This window comes from Pelodiscus sinensis, chromosome 15 (genome assembly GCF_049634645.1).
Source record: "Pelodiscus sinensis isolate JC-2024 chromosome 15, ASM4963464v1, whole genome shotgun sequence".
In the NCBI taxonomy this organism is placed as follows: domain Eukaryota; kingdom Metazoa; phylum Chordata; order Testudines; family Trionychidae; genus Pelodiscus; species Pelodiscus sinensis.
The window spans coordinates 39,155,508-39,179,984 of NC_134725.1; the positions used below are offsets into that span (position 1 = coordinate 39,155,508).

At 52.0% G+C, this 24,477-nt stretch overlaps 1 protein-coding gene across 3 annotated transcripts in view; it reads left to right on the top strand.

Annotated features, from left to right (window-relative positions):
- Positions 1–24,477, top strand: part of SEZ6L (seizure related 6 homolog like) — a 176,257-nt gene that overhangs the window by 137,903 nt on the left and 13,877 nt on the right. For all 3 annotated transcript variants that reach the window (XM_075898883.1, XM_075898884.1, XM_075898882.1), the window contains exons 4-11: positions 672–864; positions 2,264–2,449; positions 4,489–4,651; positions 7,045–7,211; positions 10,711–10,905; positions 11,191–11,329; positions 21,738–21,934; positions 24,235–24,429. In XM_075898883.1, the coding sequence (XP_075754998.1) occupies positions 672–864; positions 2,264–2,449; positions 4,489–4,651; positions 7,045–7,211; positions 10,711–10,905; positions 11,191–11,329; positions 21,738–21,934; positions 24,235–24,429 (1,435 nt within the window). The remainder of the gene's footprint in view (positions 1–671; positions 865–2,263; positions 2,450–4,488; positions 4,652–7,044; positions 7,212–10,710; positions 10,906–11,190; positions 11,330–21,737; positions 21,935–24,234; positions 24,430–24,477) is intronic.

The window sequence follows — 24,477 nt, forward strand, 5'->3', positions numbered from 1 at the left end:
GCCCTGAGAGCCTCCAAGCCATAGGGAGGTTCCTTTGGCACAGACACTGTGGAGACAGCTGTACTGCTGCCTTCCCACGAGGGAGTCGAGGACGTGCTGCAGGTCCTTCTGTGGAGAGCCCAGGGAGCCATGGAAATCAGAGTAACCCCCAGGCAGTGTTCCCTCTATTTTTTTCCATCCATGTGTGGAATAAATTGTGTTATGTGCAGCAAGACATGTGTGGATGTGCACCACCAGCAGAAACACATGTGGCCGGTTATGTGCGCTCTGCTAATCAGCTGGGTGGCATTTGAAGCTCTCCTGGGTGGCCGCCCAAGTGGCTCGACTTACAGGGAACCCTGGCCCCAGGCAGCTCTCCGTGCGGGACAAGGACCAAGATGCACAATGGGCTAGTGGTTCACTCAGGGGACCTGGATTCTGCTCCTGATCCAGCCAGCAGCTCCCTTTGGCAGATCACCTCTGTGTCCACAGCTGGAACGTGGGGATTAGACTTTCTAGGCTTAGTGCTGCATTTTGAAAGTCTCAGACAAAAGGCCTGGTCAGTGTGAAAGGTGGCTGCACTCAGCAGATGAGAAGGGAGGATGTCCTCCTCCCGTAGCTTTGGGGTGGTGCCTAGTGCTTGGAGCCCAGCCAGAGCAAAGTGCACCGTGTGTTGTTTGTCTGCCATTAAGGTGAAGAGCGTGAACCTGTCTGAGGGCGAAGTGCTCGCCATTCGCGGAGTGGACGATGACAGCTTGGTGATCTTAGCCAACCAGACGCTTTTGGTGGAGGGTCAGGTGATTCGCAGCCCAACCAACACTATTTCCGTTTACTTCCGGACATTCCAAGACGACGTGGTTGGGACTTTTCAGCTTCATTACCAGGGTACGTGTTTATTAACCAATACTAGTGAGTTCCTACCCAGCCCCGGGTGGGGAGAACCCAGCTGGGTGCATGGCGCTGTGGGCCCCCGCATCTGGGAGGACCAACAGGCTTGCAGTTCCCTGGGCCAAGGCGGAGGGAGCAGCTCTGTGCTCTCAGAAGGGGCAGGGCCTTGGGTGGATTGGGCGGGCAGCCACGTGGAGCATGACCCACCCCATCCCCAGGCAGCCCTGAGAACTGCCCGTCGGGGCTCCAGTGATGATTTAAAGGGCCCAGGGCTCCAGCTGCTATTGCAGAAACAGCAATGGTAGATGGCAGCCCTAAGCCCTTTTGAATCGCTGGGCCCCAGGGCAGTTGCCCTGTCCCTTGTCTGTCTGTCCCCTCTGCCCCCGTCCCATCAGCAGGCCTGTTCCAGACACAGCCAGATCAGCGGTGCAATCGAGTGACCAGAGAAATGGGCTGCAACCCACAGGACCTGGTTTTTATTCCTGACCCTCTCACTGACCTGCTAGGTGACCTCGGGCAAATCACGTCACCTCTCCTATACCATGGGGCTGCTCCAGTTCCCACACCCTGACTGGCTGCTGGGCCTGCATGTGCCGTTGTGACAAGCATGGGAAGAATCACATTGGCCGGACATGGCTTGGTAGCTCCCAAGCTGAGGGTGGGCTTAAGCCAGGGACTGAAAAGCGAAACATCGCAGCACCCTACAGCCTCTGAATAAAACCAGGTGGTATTCCCTCTAGCGGAACACAGTCGGGCTCCGGCAAAAGCCCATTGCCTGCTCGGAGAGGAATAAATAATCAAACACTAACTGCAGGGGACAGTCCCAAGTTTTTCATGGGCATCTGCCCCATGGGGGATGTGCCTGTGTTCTATAGGACTATGCTCGGAGGATCTGCTCCATTGTCTTCATGTTCTTAAAGTTAAGCTCATGCTTAGAGTGAGTAGATATCTCTGTTCCAGGACACTTCCCAGTTATTTATATGGGCCTTGACACCTCTAGCCTTGTGGGCCCATTTCTAGTGATTTTATTCTCCCCTAGGGCCTTTTCATCCTTTTTCTGTTCCCACGTAGAAGCCCATCCTACATGGATACATACGGAATATTTATTTTTCCTTTGGACAGCTACAGAAAATTAAATGACTACAAGTGAATTCTTGTTAAAAACCAGAGTTAGAAATGACGTCTACCTGAAAGCACTAACGGATGGAAAGTAATTAACGAATGGCTCAGCGGCACTCTCCATTTTCTGGAAACGCACAAGCAACAATGGGGTGTCTGGGCTAATGTGAATAAGTTCCAGCACCTCGTTAGCTTTCACCCACTCTCCTTATTGCAGGATTACTCAGTGAAGACAGTTGTGACGCTTCAAATCTCTCCGTGTGTTTGTTTGTTACAGTGTTTATGCTGAGCTGCAACTTTCCGCGGAGACCTGACTTTGGAGACGTCACCGTCATGGATCTGCATTCCGGTGGAGTCGCTCATTTTCATTGTTACCTGGGATATGAACTGCAAGGCCCCAAAGTGCTTACATGCATCAATGCATCTAGGCCTCACTGGAGCAGCCCAGAACCTGTCTGCTCAGGTACAATGACTGATCATTAACACAGGCTAAGTCTACACAGCGGAGCTATTTTGGGAAACCTCCGGCATCCCAAAATAGCTATTCCGCATCTTAAGAGCAATCCAGTTATTTTGAAATATCATGGGCGCACTATTTCAACATCCCTGTAGACCTCGTTCCACAAGGGTTAAGGGATGTTTCGGAATAGCGCCTTATTTCGAAAAAACAGCTAAATAAACTGCACAAATTGCATCATTTATTTCGAGGTAAGGGTGCTGTGGAGATGCACCCACAGATGCTGAGACAAGATCACCTCTAAAGCAGTTTATTGTTAAAAGTTGAACGTGATTCTAGGAGGGGGGAAACCACACCAGGCTCTGCTCCAGTCTACATCAGTGTGAATCCAGAGTCACTCTCAGATTCAGGGGAGTGACACCATGCAAGGAAAGCGCAACAGAATTAGTCCCTACTAGGGTGAGGACTGGAGAGACACTACTGCCCACTGCTCCCCAAAGACTATTTTTAGTGGCAAGTTGGAGGCATTTTTACTCCCTTGAGGGCCTGATAACAAGGAAGGAGCAGTTCCCTGTACAGGAGTGTGTGCTTGAGAGCAATATCTGACCCTTGTTAGGCAAGTAACAAAAGCAAAACAATCATTCAAAAATAGAGAAAGTAGTGAACAAAGCTCAGTTATCAAGTTGTTACTGAGTTTCTCAGCACATATTAGACTTCCCAGGAAAACAAAGCCCTTCACCACTAACCTAGATATAGGGGCATCCCTGTGTCATTTGGTAAGAGCACAGAATCACCAGGGCTGTACAAACCAGTCCTAAAAAGCCCTGGACAGCTCCAGTCTTGGTTTAGGAAAAGAGACAGTAAGTGGGGACAGTAACAATGAAATGGACACGATCCCGTTTCTGCACTGTCAGAGCAGCCACGGGTCTCCTCTTTTGTTGCCGGGAGTAAAATTCCAGGTTGGACAGAAACCAGACCCGGCAAACGTCAGCCTCCAAGGCGAAAGATTTCAGCAAGTTACAGGCCTGTGGAAGCAGAGACCACAGCACAGGTCTCTGTGCGCTCACAGGTGTCACCAGCACTCAGCGAGATTCTCTAGGGAGGCTGCATCTGTTTGCTCCTTTGCATGCTCCACAAGCGGCGTCTTGGTCTCTCAAGTGCTGAATGTGCTGCTGGGCTGTCAAAACAGCAGGATCTTGTTGCCTCTCCTTGGACTCAGAGAGGGGCTGCCTCCTCGCTTGCCTCCAGCGGAGGTAGGAAGCAAATCCCTTAGGGAGACAACATCTGTCTGCTCAAAAGGCGTATCCACCTGCCTCACTCACTCCTCAGCTTAAGCCACTTCTAGTGGTGTTCAGAGCCTGCCTGCAGGTGATAATCACTCCTCTAAAGCACAGCCTCCCTCCTGGCAACATACAGCCTTCTTCCTACATACTCCCATGCTCGCGTGCCTTGCAGAGCTGCATACACACACACCCCCCTTCCCATGCAGGATGGGGTGGGTTCAGCCGACACTGGGTGTGGGGTCTACCTATTGCTCATACCTTTCCTTTCCCAAGTTACATGAATGGAAAATGTCCAAGAGAAAACCCAGCAGAAAGCTGAGCACCGCCAGATTTGGGGCCAAACCCACATGAAGCCACAAGCTTCAGGTGGTTCAAACAGGCAGCTGCAATAAATCAACGCAGCATCCCTCCTACTAAGGCCCTGTTCATCCCCTTCCCAGCACGCTGTGCCCAACGGTGAAGGAAATGCTAAACCAGGGGAGTTCTACGTGCTTTGGAGATTCATAATAACAGTGGGTTCTGCTCCAAGTTCCACTGGTGTAAATTCACTGCTTTGGAGTCAGTGGAGTCGCTCCAGGTAACCTTGGAGCTGTTGAGAGCAGAATCTGCCCTGATCAGGCGGTGCATTTCTCAGAGAAGAGGCCCTTTCCTAGTCTATGCTCATTTGTCAGTACAGCGTGCATGGTCTACTTTATTAGCCGGCGATGGAGGCTGTGCGTGGCGGCGCGCTCCGGTCTCACTGTCCCCGTGGTCCCCTTGCAGCGCCCTGCGGCGGGATGGTGCAGAATGCCACGATTGGGCGAGTTCTCTCACCCAGCTACCCTGGGAACCATAGCAGCATGGCCTGCGTGTGGATCATCGAAGCTCCGCAGGGCCAGAAGCTGCACCTGCACTTTGAGAGGCTGCTGCTGAGTGAGAAGGACAGGTGAGGCCCGGCGACAAGCGGCTCGCGGAGACACAGGCTGGCTGACCCAAGAGCTGGAACCTGAGCTGACCTCTGCAGGGAGGTTAGCAGTGGCACTGCTGCTGGGGCTCACACCAGAGTCCTGGGGCACCTCCAACCAGGTCTCAGCACCCTGCTCTTCCCACCCCATGCCATCAGCAGGAGGAAGGCTGGCAGCCTCCTGCCCTAGCCAGAGGAGGACTGACTGGACAGTGGAGTCCTTCAACCCAGCCTGGGTGGGCCTCACCCAGCCACCTTTCACATTGCCTGCACCAACCAGGGATCTCCAGGGCTTGCCAGGAGTAGGGTATTTCCCTGCTGGGTGCAGTGGGAGCCAGCGAGCTGGTTGGGGATTTTGATGGCTCTGGACGAAGTGTAGTTCCCACACCAGGGTTTCATGCACTCTCATCTACTGGATCTCATGTGCATGGGAGGGGCAAGGCATATCTCCTGTTTGGGGATCTCATTGTAGACCAGCCCTCTCTAGGGCAGGAGTTTCCAGGGTGCAGGATGGTCACAATCAATATTCCCTCTAATTTTTTCTATCTATGTGTGAAATAAATTTTTCTGTGCACCGGGGCATGTGCGAATGTGCACCACCAGTAGAAACACAAACCTAGCTGTGGGCGCTCTGCTAATTAGCTGGGTGGCATGTGAATACCATGCAAACCACCAGCTTACAGGAAACATTGATCACCACCACCCTGTACTTCCCGTGTTACTGTGTGGGAGAGGTGCCCTGTGAGAGGGGAGAGACGAGAGAGCAAATGGGCCCTGCTAATTCCAGAGGGGAACTGGATGATCACAGTGGTTTCTTCTGGCCGTAAACATCTACAGTCACCCCCACTGCTCCCCTGGTTCCCAAATCTCTCCCCGCCAATGCCCATGGCTGCTCCCCAGCCACAAACACTGTGGCTACATCTAGACTGGCATGATTTTTTGCAAATGCTTTTAATGGAAAAGTTTTCCGTTAAAAGCATTTTTGGAAAAGAGCGTCTAGATTGGCACGGATGCTTTTTCGCAAAAGCACTTTTTGCAGAAAAGTGTCTGTGGCCAATCTAGACGCGGTTTTGCGCAAAAGAGCCCTGATCGCCATTTTCGCGATCGGGGCTTTTTTGCGGAAAACAAATCTGAGCTGTCTACACTGGCCCTTTTGCGCAAAAGTTTTGCGCAAAAGGATATTTTGCCCGAACAGGAGCAGCATAGTATTTCCGCAGGAAGCACTGATTTCAGACAGTAAGAAGTCAGCGTTCTTGCGGAAATTCAAGCAGCCAGTGTAGACAGCTGGCAAGTTTTTCCGGAAAAGCAGCTGTGGAAAAACTTGCCAGTCTAGACACAGCCTGTAAGTCACACATCACAGCCTGTCAGCATACATCACACAGAGCACCCATTTATGGGGCCGATGTTTGTGTTTAAGTGGCATTAAAAATTCAGTCTGGTAACAGGCAATAAAGCTAGTTTATGGCTGGTAGTAAAAGCAGAGAATAAAGCACCTGTTTGCTGCCCAATAAATCAGACATATCTGCTTTGTGAATTGGTGTTTGCATCCTTTCCTTCAAACACCGCCCTCCGAATGCGTGACAGAATGGGCCCCTGCCTGAGTGAGGAATGAGAACCCCCAGTGCCGGCAGGTAGAGACATTCCTGCCCCTTGCATCCCTTCTTTGAGTGGCAAGTTGGAGGTGTTTGTTTGCTGCCGGGGCCTGGTGAAGAGGCAGGAGCAGCTCCCTGCTCAGAAACGCATCACACAGTTGTCAGATGCCCATATCAGCCTCTGCGCTTCCAGCTCCGGCTGAGCAATCCAGCCCCTTGCACTGGTCCTGACACATGACCCATAAGGAGAGGCTGAGGGAGTTGGGTCTGTTTAGCCTGCAGAAGCAAAGAGTGAGGAGGGATTTGATAGCAGCCTGCAACTTCCTGAAGGGAGGTTCCAAAGAGGATGGAGAGAGGCTGTTCTCAGTGGTGACAGATGGTGGAACAAGGAGCAATGGTCTCAAGTTGTGGTGGGAGAGGTCCAGGTTGGATATTAGGAAAAACTATTTCCCTAGGAGGGTGGGGAAGCACTGGGATGGGTTCCCCAGGCAGGAGATGGAATCTCCATCTCTAGAGATTTTTAAGTTTCATCTTGACAAAGCCCTGGCTGGGATGATTGAGTGGGGGTTGGACCTGCTTTGGGCAGGGGGCTGAACTTTATGGCTCCTGAGGTCTCATCCAGCCCTGAGGTTCTGTGTTTCTATGTTCTGATAAATGAATGCAGGGGTGGGGGAAAGGCAACGCCCACCCATGCTGGCTTGGTCCCTGCCTGGGCAGGCAGGCAGCCAGCAGAGGGGCCACTAGCCCCATCACCTGCTAACATGCCCTGTCCTGTCTGAACAGAATGGTCGTGTACAGTGGAGAGACAAACCGCTCAGCCATCCTCTACGATTCCCTCCGGACAGAGAGCGTCCCCTTTGAAGGCGTGATCAGTGACGGCTCCGCCATCCGCATTGACTTCACTGCAGAGGAGACAAGGGCCACCACAGCTTTCAACATTCGATTTGAAGGTGACTCTCCCACCCTTTAATTGTGGCTCTGGCTGCTGGGGAGCAGTGAGCAGTCAGACACCAACTAACCCTGCTTGTGCTCAGCAGAGGCAGGCAATTAACAGAGGTATTGATTGCAATTACCCTTCATAGCAGTAGGAAGCTGCTTGCCCCTGGCACTGGGACAATCCAATAGCCACCTCTCCCAATGGTCCTGCGTTATTGGGGGCACCGAGTGGAACCAGCACTGAGCCTGCCAGGGACTACCAGCCAACTTGCTAATAGCTCTAAGCCAGCATCTTAGAGCATCTGCAGGTGATGCTCCCGTGAATTAACAGAAGGAAAGTCTCTGCCGTTCCTGTCTCCTCCCAGCCTGGCTGCTACAAACGTGGCAACTGCATGGGCCCTGCTGGGAGGAGTCCCCTCATGGCTGTGTGCACGTCACTGATGAGGCACAGTTGGCTGCAGCTTCTCCTTCTCTCCAAAGCCCCATTCCAGGGAACAGGGCAAAAGAAGCACCATTTCCGCAGTGCAGACGCCTCTGTGAAGTGCAGTTCTTTTCCCCGGGCTTGCTGTGAGGGGCAAATCAGACACATGGCCACAACCCAGAGAGCCTTCCCAGAGCCCAGGGGGAGAGTCAGGCCAGATTAGTCTGACAGTAAGATTGGGGAAAAACAATCTGTACCAGGGAGACTGGGCAGCATGGCAGACACATTCAGCTAGCAGGGCGTACCAGCTGCAGTCAGATTTGAACAGTGGCAATTTGGAACTGCATTTTTTTTACAATGAGTGAGTGAGTGTGAGAGTGTGTGTGTTTGGGAGCGGGGGAAATCACATTTCCTCCAATAGTAATAGAAATGTAGCCGTGTTAGTCTGGGGTAGCTGAAGCAAAATGCAGGACAATGTAGCTCTTTAAAGACTAACAAGATGGTTTATTAGACGATAAGCTTTCGTGGGCCAGACCCACTTCCTCAGATCAACTAGTGGAAGAAAATAGTCACAGCCATATATACCGTATATATGGCTGTGACAATTTTCTTCCACTAGTTGATCTGAGGAAGTGGGTCTGGCCCACGAAAGCTCATCACCTAATAAACCATCTTGTTAGTCTTTAAAGAGCTACATTGTCCTGCATTTTATTTCCTCCAATGACACTGATAACTGAAAAGCAAATCTCCTCTTGTTCCCAATTTCCCCTCCTTCCACTCGCCCCCCCAGCACCAACCTACATCCGAACCTGTTTCCTTATGGCAGATGCAGAGGCGCTGAACATTCAGTTTTGTGCCTCTGTCCCCTCACTCTGCAATCCCTTCAGAATGTCAGTCTCAGCTGTCCCTACTGCTGGTCCCTTTTGTAGGTTCTTCTGCTACAGCTTCTGTGGCACTCTGCAGCAGCTGCCACATGCTGTAATAATCCCTCCTGGCTCACTCCCTGGCTGCTCTTCAGTCCCACTTACCCCAGGCCTAATCATCTGGTGGCAGAATAAGGAGCAGTGCCTTTACATTTGGGAAGTGGCGTGACGTGCAGCGACAAATTATACGGCAAGCATCTGTACTAACCACAGATGTGGACAATGGGTGAAGGCCCAGCTGGGGAAGTCAAACCCCAGTCCCTCCCCTGCCACCTGAGGCCCCACCCCTTCCACCTCCTTCCTCCCCCAATCTCCCACCCCCACCCCATGTGGGGCCCACCACCCAACTCCAGCCCCATCCTTCCTGGCCACCCAGGACGGGGCCCAGTTACAATCACCTGTCAAAACCCAGGGCTCCCTGACTTGCAAGAGTAATAAAGTCATCGTGAGCGTGGGATGCACAAGTCACAAGCAGATTGCCCCCCAGATGCAGGAGTGATGCGGGTGAGAGGGCTGCACACAGTGGAATAAGTCACAAGGGTTTGGATGCCTGGGTGGGGCGACATACCCTTACTTACAGTGTGGGGTGGTGATCTGCCTAGATTAGGCCTATCCCATAGAACAGGGGACAATAAGCCCTCCCCAATTAAACTTCCTGTGCAAGTCCATGCAATGCAGCTCGTGGGGACTGCAGAAAATGCTTCACTAGGAACTTCTTCAAGGCTACAGGGAAGTGATCTGACTCCAGCCATCTGCCTTCTACCTGCAACCTGTCCCAGCGCAGGCAGAGCAGTGTTAAGCTTCCTAAGGAATGGCCGGCATTTGTGAGCCAGTGAATATCCAAGGGCTTCTCCTTTGGAGAGCAAGAGGTTCAGGGACATGCCAGGTGAATCACAGGGCGCTCCAGGCACTTGCCACAATTGCCATTTCAATACCTCTGTGCCAGGATCCATCTAAGCCCACAGATCTCGAAACAGACTCAAGAACATGCAATAATGCCAGGGCAGGAGATTGCTCAGTAACTAGATAAACTGGCAGTGTGGCACTGGTATTCCTGTTGATAATACACAAAAGAAGTGGGGCTTGGCTAAAGCTTAAAAGCTCAGGTCAGATAAACCATTGCTAATCCTAATGACTTGTAGAAATAAGCCATGGAGCAGGGCCGCTGCATCCCCATACGGCCATGCTGTGAAGCAGAGGCCAGATGCCTGAAGTTTGGGAAGGGTGTCTAGGGGAGGGCTTCCCCAGACTGTGCCGCAGCAAGCCCATAATTCTTCCTCTAGTGACCTGTGACATGAGCAAAACAGCTTGCCAGCCCGGACTAGAACTTGCTCTCTTGACAGCGCCTGGCTGAGAGTCATGGGCACTAGTTCCGCTTGCTCAGTGCTCCGGAGGGCCACAAAGACAGGAGGGAAAAACCAGTTCTGGCTCAGGAGAGGCTCTGCCAGGGCTCTGGTCACTGACTTGGGCTGGTTCTTATTCTTCCTAGATCCACTAACTCAGGACTGGGGCACCTAAGGCCTGGGGCCTGAATCCTGGCTTGCCTGGATCCAGTCGCCAAGGCTCAGGACTCCCGGCCCAGCATGGCTTCAGCCCCATGTCCCCCCTCCTGGGTTGGAGCACCAGCTCCCCACTGCCGGGGGAGGGACCTGAGTCTTGTGAGTCAGCGTCAGGCAAGCCAGAGCCAGATCCGATCCATGGGCTCTGCCTGGCAGGGGGAGGAATTGACTCTATGTACTGCGGCTCCCCTTCCCCCAGCTGGTGCAGTAAAGTGCTGCCTGGAGGGTCCCCCCCATAAAATCTACTAGCCCAGGCCCCCCAGGCTCCCCAGGCTCCAGTGTGCAAGGGGATGTAGGAAGTGACCTCAGTCAGGAGCCATGTCAGTGAGGTACGTGCTTTGGTTTTGCGGTGGGGGGGGGGGGTTGGTTTTTTTGCTACTCACCTGTATCTCCTGACTGATTTTTCTGTGGGTCAGAGGCCTCGGGCCCAAAAAGAGTTCCCCGCCCCTGCGCTAACTGGTCCGTCGTGCTAATAGAGAGGCCATGTAACACGGACAGCCCAGAGCAGACCCTGCTGGCCACCTGTGGTGAGAGTTGTGACAAGTGCACAAGAACTGGGGCTGTCTGTCTCTGCCACCCCTGCCCACTTCACATGAGGTGTCTCTTCCAGCTTTCGAGCGAGGTCACTGCTACGAGCCATACATCCAGAATGGGAATTTTACCACTTCCGACCCGACCTACAACCTGGGAACCACAGTGGAGTTCACCTGTGACCCTGGCCATTCCCTGGAGCAGGGGCCTGCTGTCATCGAGTGTGTCAACGTCCGGGACCCTTACTGGAACGACACCGAGCCGCTGTGCAGAGGTCAGTTACCCCAGCCAGATAGAGGCAGGGGGGTGGCTGGCACCAATGCTGCATGTGAACATTAGACCTCTCCAGAGTTAGCAGCTGTGCTGGTGGAGAACGCGACTGCACATGCGTGAGGGCAGTGTCGCCACGTTAAGGCACATGTCTATGAGCGCTGACGTGGCACACGCTGGTGACTGCACTGGAAGAGGTGTTCTCAAAGTCAGCTCCGAGAGCTCCTAAGAGAGAGCTCCCATAGGGTGGCAGGCGGGTGACCCCCATCTCTCTGTCTCACTATTTCAGCCATGTGTGGCGGGGAGCTGTCTGCAGTGGCAGGAGTCATCCTGTCACCCAACTGGCCCGAGCCCTATGCAGAGGGAGAAGACTGCATCTGGAGGGTACGCGCTGGGGAGGAAAAGCGGCTTTTCCTGGACATCCAGCTGTGAGTACCTCGCAGGGGCCTGACCTGGCTGGGTTGGCTGATGACTGGTTTACTATGTGGGATTGTTTCTGATGCCAGAAAGTGTTACAAGGCTCCGCTCTTCCCAGCAATGTTCCTTCTAACTTTTTCCAGTCATGTGTGGGATAAATTTTGTTTTGTGCACCAAAGCATGTGCAGATGTATACCACCAGTAGAAACACATGCTGTTGGCTCTGGGTTCTGTGGACACTTTATTAATCAGCTGGGCAGCATTTGAATTTTTCCTGGGTGGCCAGCCAAGCATTCAGCTGTTTCTGGGATGTGCTGTCCTTTGCTGTGCTCAGGTCTCGGTTGTACAGCTACACACAAGGTAGCCACAGATAGTGCTGTGTGTGCTAGGACAGACTGCCATTGCTAACAGCCTCCATCACAGAGTAAAGCAAGTCTCTGTCCCAAAAATTCAAATCCTGCTTCGGCCTCTGCAAATGCTGGCCATCTTCAGCAAGTTACTGAACCTCCGTGCCTCAGTTTCCCCACTCATCTGAAGGATTGGGATATTAACTCATGCAATATGAATAATGCCAGCAGTTTAAATTCAGATCCAACAAGGCCAATCATGTCCTCAGCCAGCCAGAGGTACTAAGAGCGCTAGAAATTGCTAAGCATTTTGAAGATGAAAAATATTACATTAGTGTCATTCAGTTTATAGCCCTAGATCATATCTGGTGTGAATTTTCTGGACCTATGGATGAAGGTTCTTAGCAAAAATTCTGCCTTGCAAAATCTGTGAAATTTGCTAGCCCACTTTGACCAGAGCCACCTTGCCAATGTGGTGCCCTTTGGTCCACTGCATGGTGCCTGTGTGCCTGCACTAGATCATGTGGGTGAGTGTGAAAGTCCTTCTTGGGAGTGTGTGCTCCCTCACTCCAGCAAAGGGCTCCCCAGCATGCACAGGGAGAAAGCAGCTGAAACTGTCCATCCACCGCCCAGCTTTGCCCACACTGAAACTCCTCTTTCCCTCCCAGTTCCTGCTGGGTTCTATGTGGGACCTTCTTGCCTGGCTCTGGCCCAGGCTTTTCTTTTTGGCTGGGTTCTTCCAAGCACTTTCCATGCATCTTGGGCTTACTGCTCGGGGAACGAGGAGAGTTGCTCCATAAAAGAAATGTGCTCACCTCTTTGTCTGAATAGCTCATTGTTCTTCAGGCCGCTGCTGTATTTGTGCTAGTACTGGAGGGAGCCAGATGAGGGCTGCACGATATCTGCCTTGCAAGGAATAATTTTGATGGGCATCAGCTCCATCGTGTGTTGAGAACCAGTTTGTGGCTCGTATTCCAGCCTAGCTATGCAGCTCCATCATGCCTTATTAACTCACCCCGTCACTTTCCCTGCAGAACAGCATTTAACAGCTTTGGGGCAGTCAGAGTTCAGGAGAACAGTGCACCTGCCTTGGCTCAGCCAACAGAATGCATTGGTTCCCCAAACGTTCTCCAGAGTGTCTGGGCTTTGTGCTGCTAATGGGCCAGGTTAGAAGAGAGCTCAGGAAAGCGTTCCAGAGCAAGTCGAATGCTATTTTGTGATGACCTCACTGCAATCTGCATTGCCAGAGCCTTCCCTTGAGTATAGCAAACTGGGGTAACTGCTCCAGGCCCCGGGCTTTTGGGGGCCCTGTGAACCAATGTGATTGGCTGGCACAGTCAGTCCCAGAAGACATAGACTAGATGAGGAAGAGGGGGCTTGCAGCAGCAACCCCAAGCTTCCAGCTGCCAACCAGCCCCACTTTCAGGGCTCTGATGGCCTCAGCTGCTCTCTAATGCAGCCGTATCTCTGTTGCTGCCCTGCATATTTCAGTGCAGTGAGTCCCCCGCCCAGGCCAGAGCCCTGAGCCACCATGGAACTGTGGCCAACAATAGCTCTGCAGTACCGGCAGCAACAGATAGCCCAGCACCAGTCCAAACTCTGGATCCATCCCACTGGCCCAGCTGGCAGGGGCTGATTTGTCCTTGGCTCCAGGCTCCCTCTAGGGATGGCCCTGTCTGCAGCTCATGCAGTCTCGACTATCAAGGGGAATTAGCTTTCCACAGATGGAATAGCTTCAGTTTAAAATAACGTTTAGAGCCTAACCTTGTGGTCTGTACAACTCAGCCCCCGTAAAAAGGAGCAAAAGCATCTGGAACTCACGTCCACGGCAGTGTTTTCAGAACGGACGCCAGTGTGCTAAGCGATAATATGAAGGTTCTGGGAGTACCAAGAGGATCCAATCAGGGTGAATTGCTTGGAGACAGGGCTACCTATTCTCATCCTAAGCTTGGGGGGGTCTTCACTCTAAGGCCCCAAACCAGTCACACAGAGCACTTCTGTTTGCCAGACTGGCCAGCAAGAAGTCACACACGCAACCCCCTCAAATACTCCAACTTTACTTGGGCCACAATCAGTACCCACCTTACACAGATGAGAGATTATGGAAATGAGTCTCATCAGATCCAGGTTCTTTCGATCCCAAGGGACCAGCCACAGTCCCAGGTCAATTCATACCTCAGATCTTATCCAAAAGAGCACACTGAGTGAATCCTTTAGAATCTACAGTCTAAAGGTTTATAAAAAAAAAAAAAGAAAAGAAAAGAGTAGAATTATTAAAGGAAACAAAATTACATACACCAATTATAGCAGTGGTTCCCAAACTTTTCAGCATCCTGCCCCCTTTTTGATTTTTGAGAAACCCTCATGCCCCACCCACTCCCCCTCCTGAAAAAATAGCAGCAAAACTTGTTGAGAAAGGGGTGGAAGGATAAACTGCTATCTTAAAAGTCTCTGGAATACATCCTTTGTTAGGATGAGTCAACAAATCCTTTGTTCCTGGCAAGAATGCTTTTGAAGTGATGAGCTGGAATGAAGATAAAAATGGAGGAACCCACAAGGCCTTTTTCATAATCTTGCCCAGGTGGAGGGAATTCCATTGTTCTCCTCTGGGAAGCTACCTCCCAAGGGAGTTTGTCCCATGAGCAAATCATCCTCCCATGTCCTTTTTAGGCAGGCAGCCAAGGGGTACATGCTTGACTGGAGGTTTGCAGCAGAATGTGTATTGTCAACACTTAAGGTCCATTGTCAGTCAAATTCTGTATTCACTTGACTATCCACCCTTCCACAATAGGTGGGCGATGCCTGTTGATATCTCTCAGAAGCAAATACTTGAAATATCAGCACAGAGCCAATTCTCATAACTTCGCATACAAAAACTATACAGGCATGTGAATAGCATAAAAAGACTAATCAAAACAGAAACTTTCAATAGACCCCCTCACTTGGCCCACTTTGTACAAAATTTGGGGCAAACACGCAACAGTGGGTGCAACAGTGTTTTGTGTGGTCTCATTAAAAACCCAATAACATCATACAAGCAAGTTGTACTGCAGTCCATGGAGCCCATGGTCACTGGAGTAATTAATTATCGGGGCCTATGCTCCAGACCCCAAAGCACAGTCTCAATATCTCCGTCTGAACTTAGTCCTTTTCTGTGTAGCAAGGCTGGCTTAGGAACCGTGTACAGGAATTGGCAGATACTTGGCTGAAGGTTCTTGTGCATCAGGGTTTGCTCAGTCATGATTGGCACAGAGCACATTTCAGTTCAAAGAGGGTTTGTACCTGTTCTAACCAGAGAGAAGAGACAGGTTAGTTGGGAAGCTGAGGAGAGAAGATGATTGGTCTTGTTCTTTCCCCCTTTGAAGCTTTAAAGGGTGGTGGAATTTAAGACACCCTGATTTGCCAAATTACCCATAGCTAAAGTCTGCTGCCAGAACTGCTGTCACTGCCCCAGGAAGGCTGATGTGTTGATTCTGTGACATGACCTGAGTCATTATGGGCCCAGAACACCCCTGGGTGAGACATTTAGAAAGTACATTACAGGTATTTGGGTGTATCTGTTGCTAATCAAAATTCAGATCAAATAATCACAGGAAGCCAACTATAAGCAATGGCCTCTACAACTTTGTTTCTGCAAAAAACTATGTCGAGAACAGCCATAAACACTTCACCAGCTGCTGTTCCCTGGTCATTTGCATGAGCCTTTTAATTCCTACTTAATGCTTCTGGCACAGATTTGGAAACAACTGCTGTAAAAATGGGCTGTGAGGGCCAATGTAGTTATTTACAGGGGCTTATATAGCTTCTGAGGCTACTGACCTGTCCCTAGGTATCTCATACATATTCCCAGGCACATACACATGCAAGGGTGTTTATTCTGTGGAGCATGAGCAGGTTCTGTCTGTCTTTCTGCAACCCTGCTTCCAGATTTAGAAGCCTGCATAGCAGTTCAGTGATATAATGATCCTTCTATCCTGTTGGCAAACAGATCTTACAGGCAGTCCCCGGGTTACGTACAAGATAGGGACTGTAGGTTTGTTCTTAAGTTGAATCTGTATGTAAGTCAGAACTGGCGTCAGCCGCTGCTGAAACTGACCGCCAGTTCTGACTTACATACAGATTCAACCTAAGAACCCCAAGTCAGCTGCTGCTGAAACTGATCAGCCACTGATTCCAGGAAGCCCGGGGCAGAGCAACTGTGCCTCGGGCTTCCTGTAGTCAGCGCTGGTCAGTTTCAGCAACGGCTGACTTGGGGACGCCTGGGGCAGAGTAGCTGGGGTGCTGCTGGGTTGCTCCAGTAGCGGCGCTACAGGACCAACCCAGCAGCACCCCAGCTGCTCTGCCCCAGGCGTCCTGATTCAGCCGCTGCTGAAACTGACCAGCAGTGGCTGAATCAGGATGCCTGGGGCAGAGCAGCTGGGGTGCTGCTGGGTTGCTCCAGTAGTGCCCAGAGCGGGTGCTGCAGGACCAACCGGCAGCGCCCCAGCTGCTCTGCCCCAGGGTCCACAACAAAAGCCTGGTCTGCTGGGGGGGGGGCACACTAGCTGCCCCCCCCCCCCCAGCAGACCAGGGACACGGGGAGCAAAGCCACAGCGGCGGGGTGCCGCGCCTCTGATGCTTTGCTCTGGCGCGGGACCCGCTGCAGCTTTGCTTGTGGTGCCCCTGGTCTGCTGGGGACTGTCTCCAGCAGGCCAGGGGCACCGCGAGCAAAGCCGCAGCCGCAGCCGCGTCCCGCGCTTCTGAGGCTTTGCCAGAGCAAAGCCTCAGAAGCGCGGGACCCCGCCGAGGCTGCGGCTTTGCTCGCGGTGCCCCTGGCCTGCTGGAGACGGTCCCCAGCAGACCAGGGGCACCGGGAGCAGCTTTTCTCGCCCCGGAGGTCAAGGTGGCTGACCGCTGCCTTCGAGCTCCGGGGCGAGAAAGCCCCGTTCGTAAGTGCGGAACCGACATAAGTCGGATCCGCGTAAGTCAGGGACTGCCTGTATTTCTCTTTCAGGCAGACTCTGGAAGTGCTGTGCAAAACAGTGGGAAGGTTTTGTTACAGACAAGTGAGCTGGAGACCACAGCCAGTCTATGCCATGGACAAACCCCATGTTAGCACATGCTGTCCAGCGACACTTCCATTCTGGAAGGACAGTACCAGATGGAAACTAATTGGCATACTCCTGTGTTCTTCTGCCCAGTGTGCTCTGATCCTCATGGCCCAATCTGACCCTCAGACATGTAGGGTTAGGATAGCTCTAGTTACAGGGTGACAGTCACTAGCACTCTCATCTGTGGCTGTAGTTACACCCCAGGGCATTCTCTTTGAAAGGGAACTTGAGGCGAACCAGGCAATAGAAATAGCATAATTCCACAGCACCTAATATTTTCTGAAGGTGCTTATCATCTTGGACACGGCTGAGAACAGAGCTCAGTCTACAAATGACATTCCATCTCCACTGCTCCCCCACCCCAGTAAGGATATGAGGCCCCAGCCAGCGATGCACCAGTGATGCTGCAGGCATCTCAGGAATGCTCCCCAAAGCTCCAGCTGTAAGAAATTGTGTTTTGATGCTTTCAAAACCACTGAGTGTGAGTCCCTGAACTGTGGTGTGACTGCCACTTGATCACTCAACTGACAGAGCAAATGAGACCGATTTGTATGCATGCACACTTCAGCAGAGCTCAACACAGCTCAATAAGCAAACATCTGCACACACCAATGACAGCATCAATTTCCAGGCTAAGCACAGAGCTCTGGACTAGAAACCGGGCACCCAGTATGTCTAGACAAAAGAAGTGCCAGAACGGACACACACTCATCACATTGTCACTAGCAGTACCCAACTTTTGCCCTCAGCCATGAACCTCAGTGTAGGGGGAGAGTTTGCTTTTCAGTTTGATTGCCTGAGGCATCACTGTCATAGAGATTATTTCTGGGGCAGATACACAATAGAGAGGCAAGCATTGGCCTAAATTTCTTTTGTCATAGGGGGACCCTTTTGGGTTTTTGAGGAATAGAAGCCCGGATCCATTGTGTATGAAGGAGAGTGGGAAGACAGGGTTTCATGGGGAGGGATTTTTCTGCTTTTCCTGCCTGGCTTAATTTCATTGTTGGGCTTGTGAAGAGCTGCTTAGCCAGAAGGCTATTTGTAGGGTAACCATGGCGTTGTTAGAACTAAAAATGAGTAGCCCTGTAGCACCTTAGAGACATAGATAGATAGATAGATAGATAGATAGATAGATAGATAGATAGATAGATAGATAGATAGATAGATAGTATCATAAGCTTTCATGTACACAACCCACTTCCTCAGATGATGAGCTGGAGTGGAAATAACAGGAACCCAGAATTTATAACAGAAAAAGAGGGGGGAGGTGAGGGAAGGTACCTGTCAATTGTTGGGCCAGTGCTAATGAGGCTAATTGAGCAGGCTGGAAGTGTCCCATTCTTAGCTTTTGATGTCAATGAGGTGTTAAATGCAAGTATCCCTCTGAGACATGTTAAAATTAGCCACTGATGATCCATATACACCCTATTGGCTGTGCCACTAGGTGGCACTCATTGTATATACAGTACTGTGGCATGCACATCCACACATATCTGGCCAGGACCCTGCCTTGTGAGGCCAGGCAGACAGCCTGACACCCATCCCTCTCCCCAGAAGGCTGCTAGTGTCACCCGTGTGGCCTGGGTAATGTGTATGGCTGCTACACCCCAGTCCAGTAGTGGAATGGTTTTAGTGTTGGTCGCTCATGAGTGTGCAAGTCCCCTGTAACCACTGACTCTGACTGACAGCCTCTCCAGAGAAGAATCTCAGGGAGCATTCTGCCCACTCAGTGATGGGGCCTGGTAGCTATTTGGATGAGCTTCTGCTGGCGACTGGGTCTGCGGGAGTTGTCTCACCAGCACTGCTGCGCCTAAGAGAGTTGCACTGCGCACAAACAACCCTGGCTCGCAGACGGGAGTTGGAGGAATTCTCCCTCCCTGCCCCCCAGTCCTCTCCATTAGATGCTGACAGTCTGAGCTCACCTGCTTGTTTCCCAGTGAGCTGAGTCTGGGCACCTAACTGGCCAGGTGCCAGCAATGAGACCAGCAGAGTTTTGTGATATGTTAAAATCCACGGGATTGTCTGCTCCTGTCTGTGGAGCTGCACTGGACAGGGCCTGCTACCTAGAAACATTGCCTCTGGATACGGAGGAGTCCACAGGAAAATAGAAATGATGAATAGAGGCTGTAGTACTTTGTGTGTGCATGCATGCATGTGCGTGCATATGTGTGCATGCATATGTGCTTGTGTGTGCACGTGTATGTGTGAGTGTGTTTGTGTGCGTGTGTATGTGTGTGTTTTCATAGGACTTCACATACTCAAAGCACTGGCATATGCCTGATCCATAGGCTGTGGAAGTGAATGGAAAGACTCCTATTGACATCAGTGGCTTTGGGGCCAGGCTGTAACTAAGGCTTTGGTGACACTTCTACAATTAGAGCGCAGCTGTGGCACAAGTGGGGGAGCTAACAGCACATCTCCCAGCACTGCAGCTCAATTTACATGGGTGCTTTACAGTGCTGTAACTTGCTGGGCTCGGGGAGGGAGGTGGGTTTCGCACTCCTGAGCCAGAAAGTTGCAGGGCAGTAAAGTGACAGTACAGGCTTAGCCTGTGTTGTCCTTATTCCATGTTTGATAGGTGCTGTACTGTACTCGCCTTTCCCCCATGCACTGCAAGTTCTCTAAGAGACTCACTAATAGCTTAGCAAACTATTAAGCAGTAGCCGAGCAATTAAAACTGGCACCTGCTGGACAGATCCACCAGACATTTGCAGCCTCAGCTTCCATCTCTGGGTCTGGTGGTCCCACTGGGATGAATGGCCCGTGTATGCCTGAGAAACCAGTCCCAAAGATTGGGGCTGGAAAAAGGGAAGTCGTAGTGGAAACACCAGGCAGGGTATGTCTCTCGGAAGAGAGCTCGCTGCATCGTGGAGGAGGGTTAGACTGCTTGGTGCTTGTCTGATGGCAGAGGAGGCAGAAGGCGTTGATTATCAGTCTCTTCCTCCTTGATTTGTCACTTAGTGGGTCTCCCTCATCTCTGTGCAGGCTTGCCCTGGCGGGAGGTTTGACAGCCTGGCAGACTAGCTGTCTCTGTCCTTCCCCAGGTACAGCTGCATCCCCTTCCTGTCGTGCCCATTCACCCTGGAGCTGGAGGAGAGGAGAAGGGCATTAGGTGCCAGTCATTAGCTGCCATCCCCAAATGAGGAGGCACTCTTCCAATGTGGGCGTTTGTCTGATCTCCCTGCAATCCCAGCCCCTGTATCCTGTGGCTAGCAGTTCTCCTTTGACCCCTTGAGAGCAGTACTGGAGCCATTGAGCGGCAGAGGAGCCCTGTGCTATCCACTGCATTCCTTGGTCCTTATGTGCCCAGATGCCTCAGGTGCCTAAGAGAGAGCAGGGAGGACTTGCCAGGGTTGGTGTTGGTCTCGCTTACCTGGTGTGTGATTGGCAGGAAGGGGGCACACACACTCCCCTGGAGACAGGATTGGCCCTGGTGGTGATTTAACTGCTCTGTGATAAGGAGAGTCTCTTTGTTTGTCCCAGGGGCCTCTGCTCTCTGAGGGGAGCAGAGCTGGTTCTATCTAGTGCAATCTGGCCCATTTTCCTAGCTTGTCCTTCAGAAGCAAAGTCTGAGCTCCTGCGATGAGAGTCACTTTGTGCATGGATGAGTTAGCGGCCTTCAGAGAGTTGACTCTAGGAGAGGCAGGGAAATCACACTACCCTCCCTCCACAGGAATGGCACAATGCCCCAGTCTGCTCCCCTCCATGTTCAGCAATGCTGTTCCCATGCCTCCTGCACCCCACGCCCCAGCGCTCTCCATGTTCCCCATGCAAAGCTTGCCACCTTCTACCCAGTGCACTGGGCAAGGTACTAACCTGTGCCTGGGTCTTCCCTGGCCACAGGAACCCCAGAGCTGTCCCGCCCTGGGGAGGCCATGCTTTCCAGGCTTGATTGAAATTGCCCCTGAATTCAGTGGGGCTGCACCAATTTACACCAGTTCGAGCTGTGTCCCATGGCCACCACAGCCACTTGGTCCTAGGGCTGGGACAGCCTGTCAGAACCACCATGCCCCAAATCTTGCAGTCAGCTTCTCCTGTGATTCTCTTTCTCCTCCCTGGACACGTGGCCATTCAGAGTGGTCAGAGGGCAGGGGCTGGAGCAGACTCGGGCTGTGGGAAGGGAGAGAGGCAGTGGTGACAGAGCGAGGCAATGCCCCAGGAGAAGAGTGGAGGCTGGAGCTGTGGCAGCAGCTGGAGTTAAGGCCAAATGACTGAGGATGGAGTTAAGGCCACAAGGCCGGAGACTGCGGTTGGAACTGGGGCCGTGTGGCGGGAGCCGGAGCTGGAATGGAATTGTGGTTTAAGCTGTCGCCTCCCCACACACCAAAAGGAGCTAATTATCTCATTCCCATGTTCCGTAGTGCTGAGATTTCTGTTGCACCAAAGGACCAAAGAATTCAGTCCAGTTACGATGAGGTGAATCCAGCCACCAGGGAAGTGGGGTGGCGGCTGCTCACAGCACCAGTATGAAAACGCTGAAGACACAGATGTAATCTGTGCTTCGTTCAGGCAGAAATCAGCTGTCTTGTGCCAGGCACCAGGTGGCCTGGGGCACAGGGCACAGGTGTTCCGGATCCCCTGCAGCTCTGAAATACAGAGCATCGGTCCCTGTCCCATCCTCACTCCTCGGTGCTGGATCAGCCTGTGTCAGTTCGAACGGCGGCAGGATCTGTGCAAGCTGTTCCCCTCTGTCTGCAGAGTCCTCCAGCAACAGAGGAGTCCCCGGACCCTCCTCTGAACAGGGTGTCTACATGCTTCACTTCCGCACCCTAGCGCTGGGCTTGGAACAAAGGAGGCGGGTCTGTTGGGGAGCGGCTAGGAGCTTCACTGAGGTGTCACTGCCTTGTTTGGTGGTGCCAGGGATGGTACCCAGCCTGTAACTGGGGAGGCCTGTTCCCCACGCCCCCCGGCTCCGTCACGTGCTGGCTGGATTCCTATGTGCCCCCGTCTGAGCAGGCTTTGCTCTGTGCTTCCCTTTCCAGGCTGAACCTGAGCAACAGTGACATCCTGACCATTTATGATGGGGACGAGCTGACAGCCCGGATCCTGGGGCAGTACGTCGGCAGCAGTGGCCCCCAGAAGCTCTACTCCTCCACCCCCGACCTCACCATCCAGTTCCACTCGGACCCTGCCGGCCTTATCTTCGGGAAGGGGCAGGGATTCATCATGAACTACATAGGTAGGTGCGCCAGGGCGGCTGCTCCCAGCCGGAGCCTCCAGGAGGAGCTGTTCTTGGGGCACAGAGGCTGGGCACAGCTCCACTGGGTGTGGAATCTGCCCAGGCCACGGCGCAGTGAATTAGAGCCCAGAATTTGGGGCTGTGAGGGGATTGCTGTGCTGAGCTACAACTCCCATCCTCTGGTTGTCCCAGCACAGAAAATGGACCCTTGGGCCTCCTGTTCATCTCATGAGCGAGCCCTGGGCAGGCTGGGCTGCAGAGGCACCCAATGCTCCCCGGAAGCCCTTAGCTGCTATTACCTATATCCCTGGACAGTGGCCACCTGCTGCTGCTCTCAGCCCTCTGTGGCTACTGTCTCTGGCCTTCTGCAAGCCCCTGTGGCATTCGCTAGCCCCGCAGGCCCCCATCCCCAAGGGTCAGGCACTGTGAAGTCACTGCCTCAGTCTAGGGGGTAGGAGGTGCTTGGTGAGAACAGTTCTGTGTGGTTAGCCTGACTCCCCGGCTGTGGCTGGGGCATCACACCCATTGCCGTCTTCAGTCTACCTGGCACCTTGGGAAAGGCTCCAACTAACTCACCTGTTCTTCGCAGGGGTGGGTTGCACTAGCAGGGCTCCAGAGTGCTTGGTTCAGACTCATCCATTGGCCCCACAGTGCTGACCCAAGGTGGCAATGGACGACCCAGTACAGCTTGTGCATTGCGATACTCCTGCTGCATCCAGGGCCCAGCTCGTACACATGCAGAGAACCCGGCTCGTACATATGCTGCTGGATGCCTGGCTCGTACACACGCACAGCACCCAGCTTGCACACTCGCAGAATGCCCTGCATCCTCCGAATAGCAATTCCCTTCCCACCTGCATGCACAATTCCAGCAACCAGAGGATAAGAAGCATTGCAGAGCATCTCTGATTTGCAAGACCCTTCTGTAAAGTGCCACACTGTCTGCAGACACGGCTATCAGTTTATGAGTGTTTTAAAGACACAGACCTTACAAATGTAGAAGGCAGAAAATAATGTGCTGGAGCAAATTGGCCCTGCACTCTAGTTCTGCGCTCAGACATGGCTGCTTTAATAGGGTATGTTAAAAATCAGACCCTTCAGGATTAAACGCCTACAGCTGGCTGCTGTTGAAATGATTCTAATGAGGACAATCTCTGTATAGTGTCGAAATGAAGGCAAGTGTACCAGGAAGCTTTAGTTAGCCAGGAATGCCCCGTGGCTAGCCCAGGACATGATAATGGATCTGGGCCCAGGAGGATATTTAAACTCTTTGTTAACCATGGGACACGTCTACACAGTGTTATTTTGGAATAACTGGTGTTAGTCCAAAATAACATAGTCCATGTCTACACTACAAGCAGTTATTTTGACATCATGTCGAGCAGAGGACTTCTTACTCTAACTCCTGTAACCTTTATTTTACAAAGAGTAAGGGTACGTCTACACAGCAACATTATTTTGAAATAACTTAGTCCACATCTACACAGCAGGCAGTTATTTCAAAATAGTGTCAAAATACTGTCAGACTAGAGGACTTCTTACTCCGACTCCTGTAACCCTCCTTGTACAAGGAGGAAGGGAAGTCAGAGGAAGAGTGCTCTGTTTTGAAATAAGTGCTGTGTAGATGCTCCCAATTTTGAAATCTGCTACTCTGAAATAAGATATGCATTTGATGTAGCTCAATTTGCACAGCTTATTTTGAGTTAAGCCCTGCTGTGTAGATGCACCATAAGGGAAGTTGGAGGAAGAGCACTCTTTCTTGGACCTCCTGCCATATAGACAGCACCAGAAGCTGGAATAAGCTATTTCGACTTAAGCTATGCCATTGACGTAGCTCTATTGGCATAGCTTATTTTGGCTTTCGCACTGATGTGTAGATGTGTCCAAAAAGAAGGCTGCTTTCAGGCAGCAGTGGTCAAGTGTACAGGCTCATGCACACCATCTGTGTGGGCACAGAAGAGAAGCTTAGGAAGTTCCACCTATTTCTGAAAATGTTTCTGGTTGAGTGAAATTTTTGAAACCTCTACCCAACCCTAACCTAGTTCAGTGCTGATTACACTGTGCTGTGGCACTCACCCTGAAGCCTATGGTGCGGACTGCATGGCACCAGCTCATGGCCATCTGATGCTTTTCTTGCTCAGAGCTGGATGTTTTCAGGACATCCGCTTCACTCTGTAAATCAGATAACCCCTCCCCAGGCACTCTGTGTAGCTCCTAGAAAGGTAAGAAGCAAGAAGACAGACCTGGAGATGTTATGTGCAGATGGTTGAGTACAAGCCAGTGTCTTTCTGTGGCTACAGAGGTGTCAAGGAATGACTCCTGTTCCGACCTGCCTGAAATTCAAAACGGGTGGAAGACCACATCACACACAGCGCTAGTGAGAGGGGCCAGGATTACTTACCAGTGCGATCCGGGATATGACATCGTAGGAAGTGACACGCTCACCTGCCAGTGGGACCTCACCTGGAGCAGCGACCCTCCGTTTTGTGAAAAAAGTAAGAAAACACACACACTCTCACATTGCTTAGCATTGCTGAGTTCAT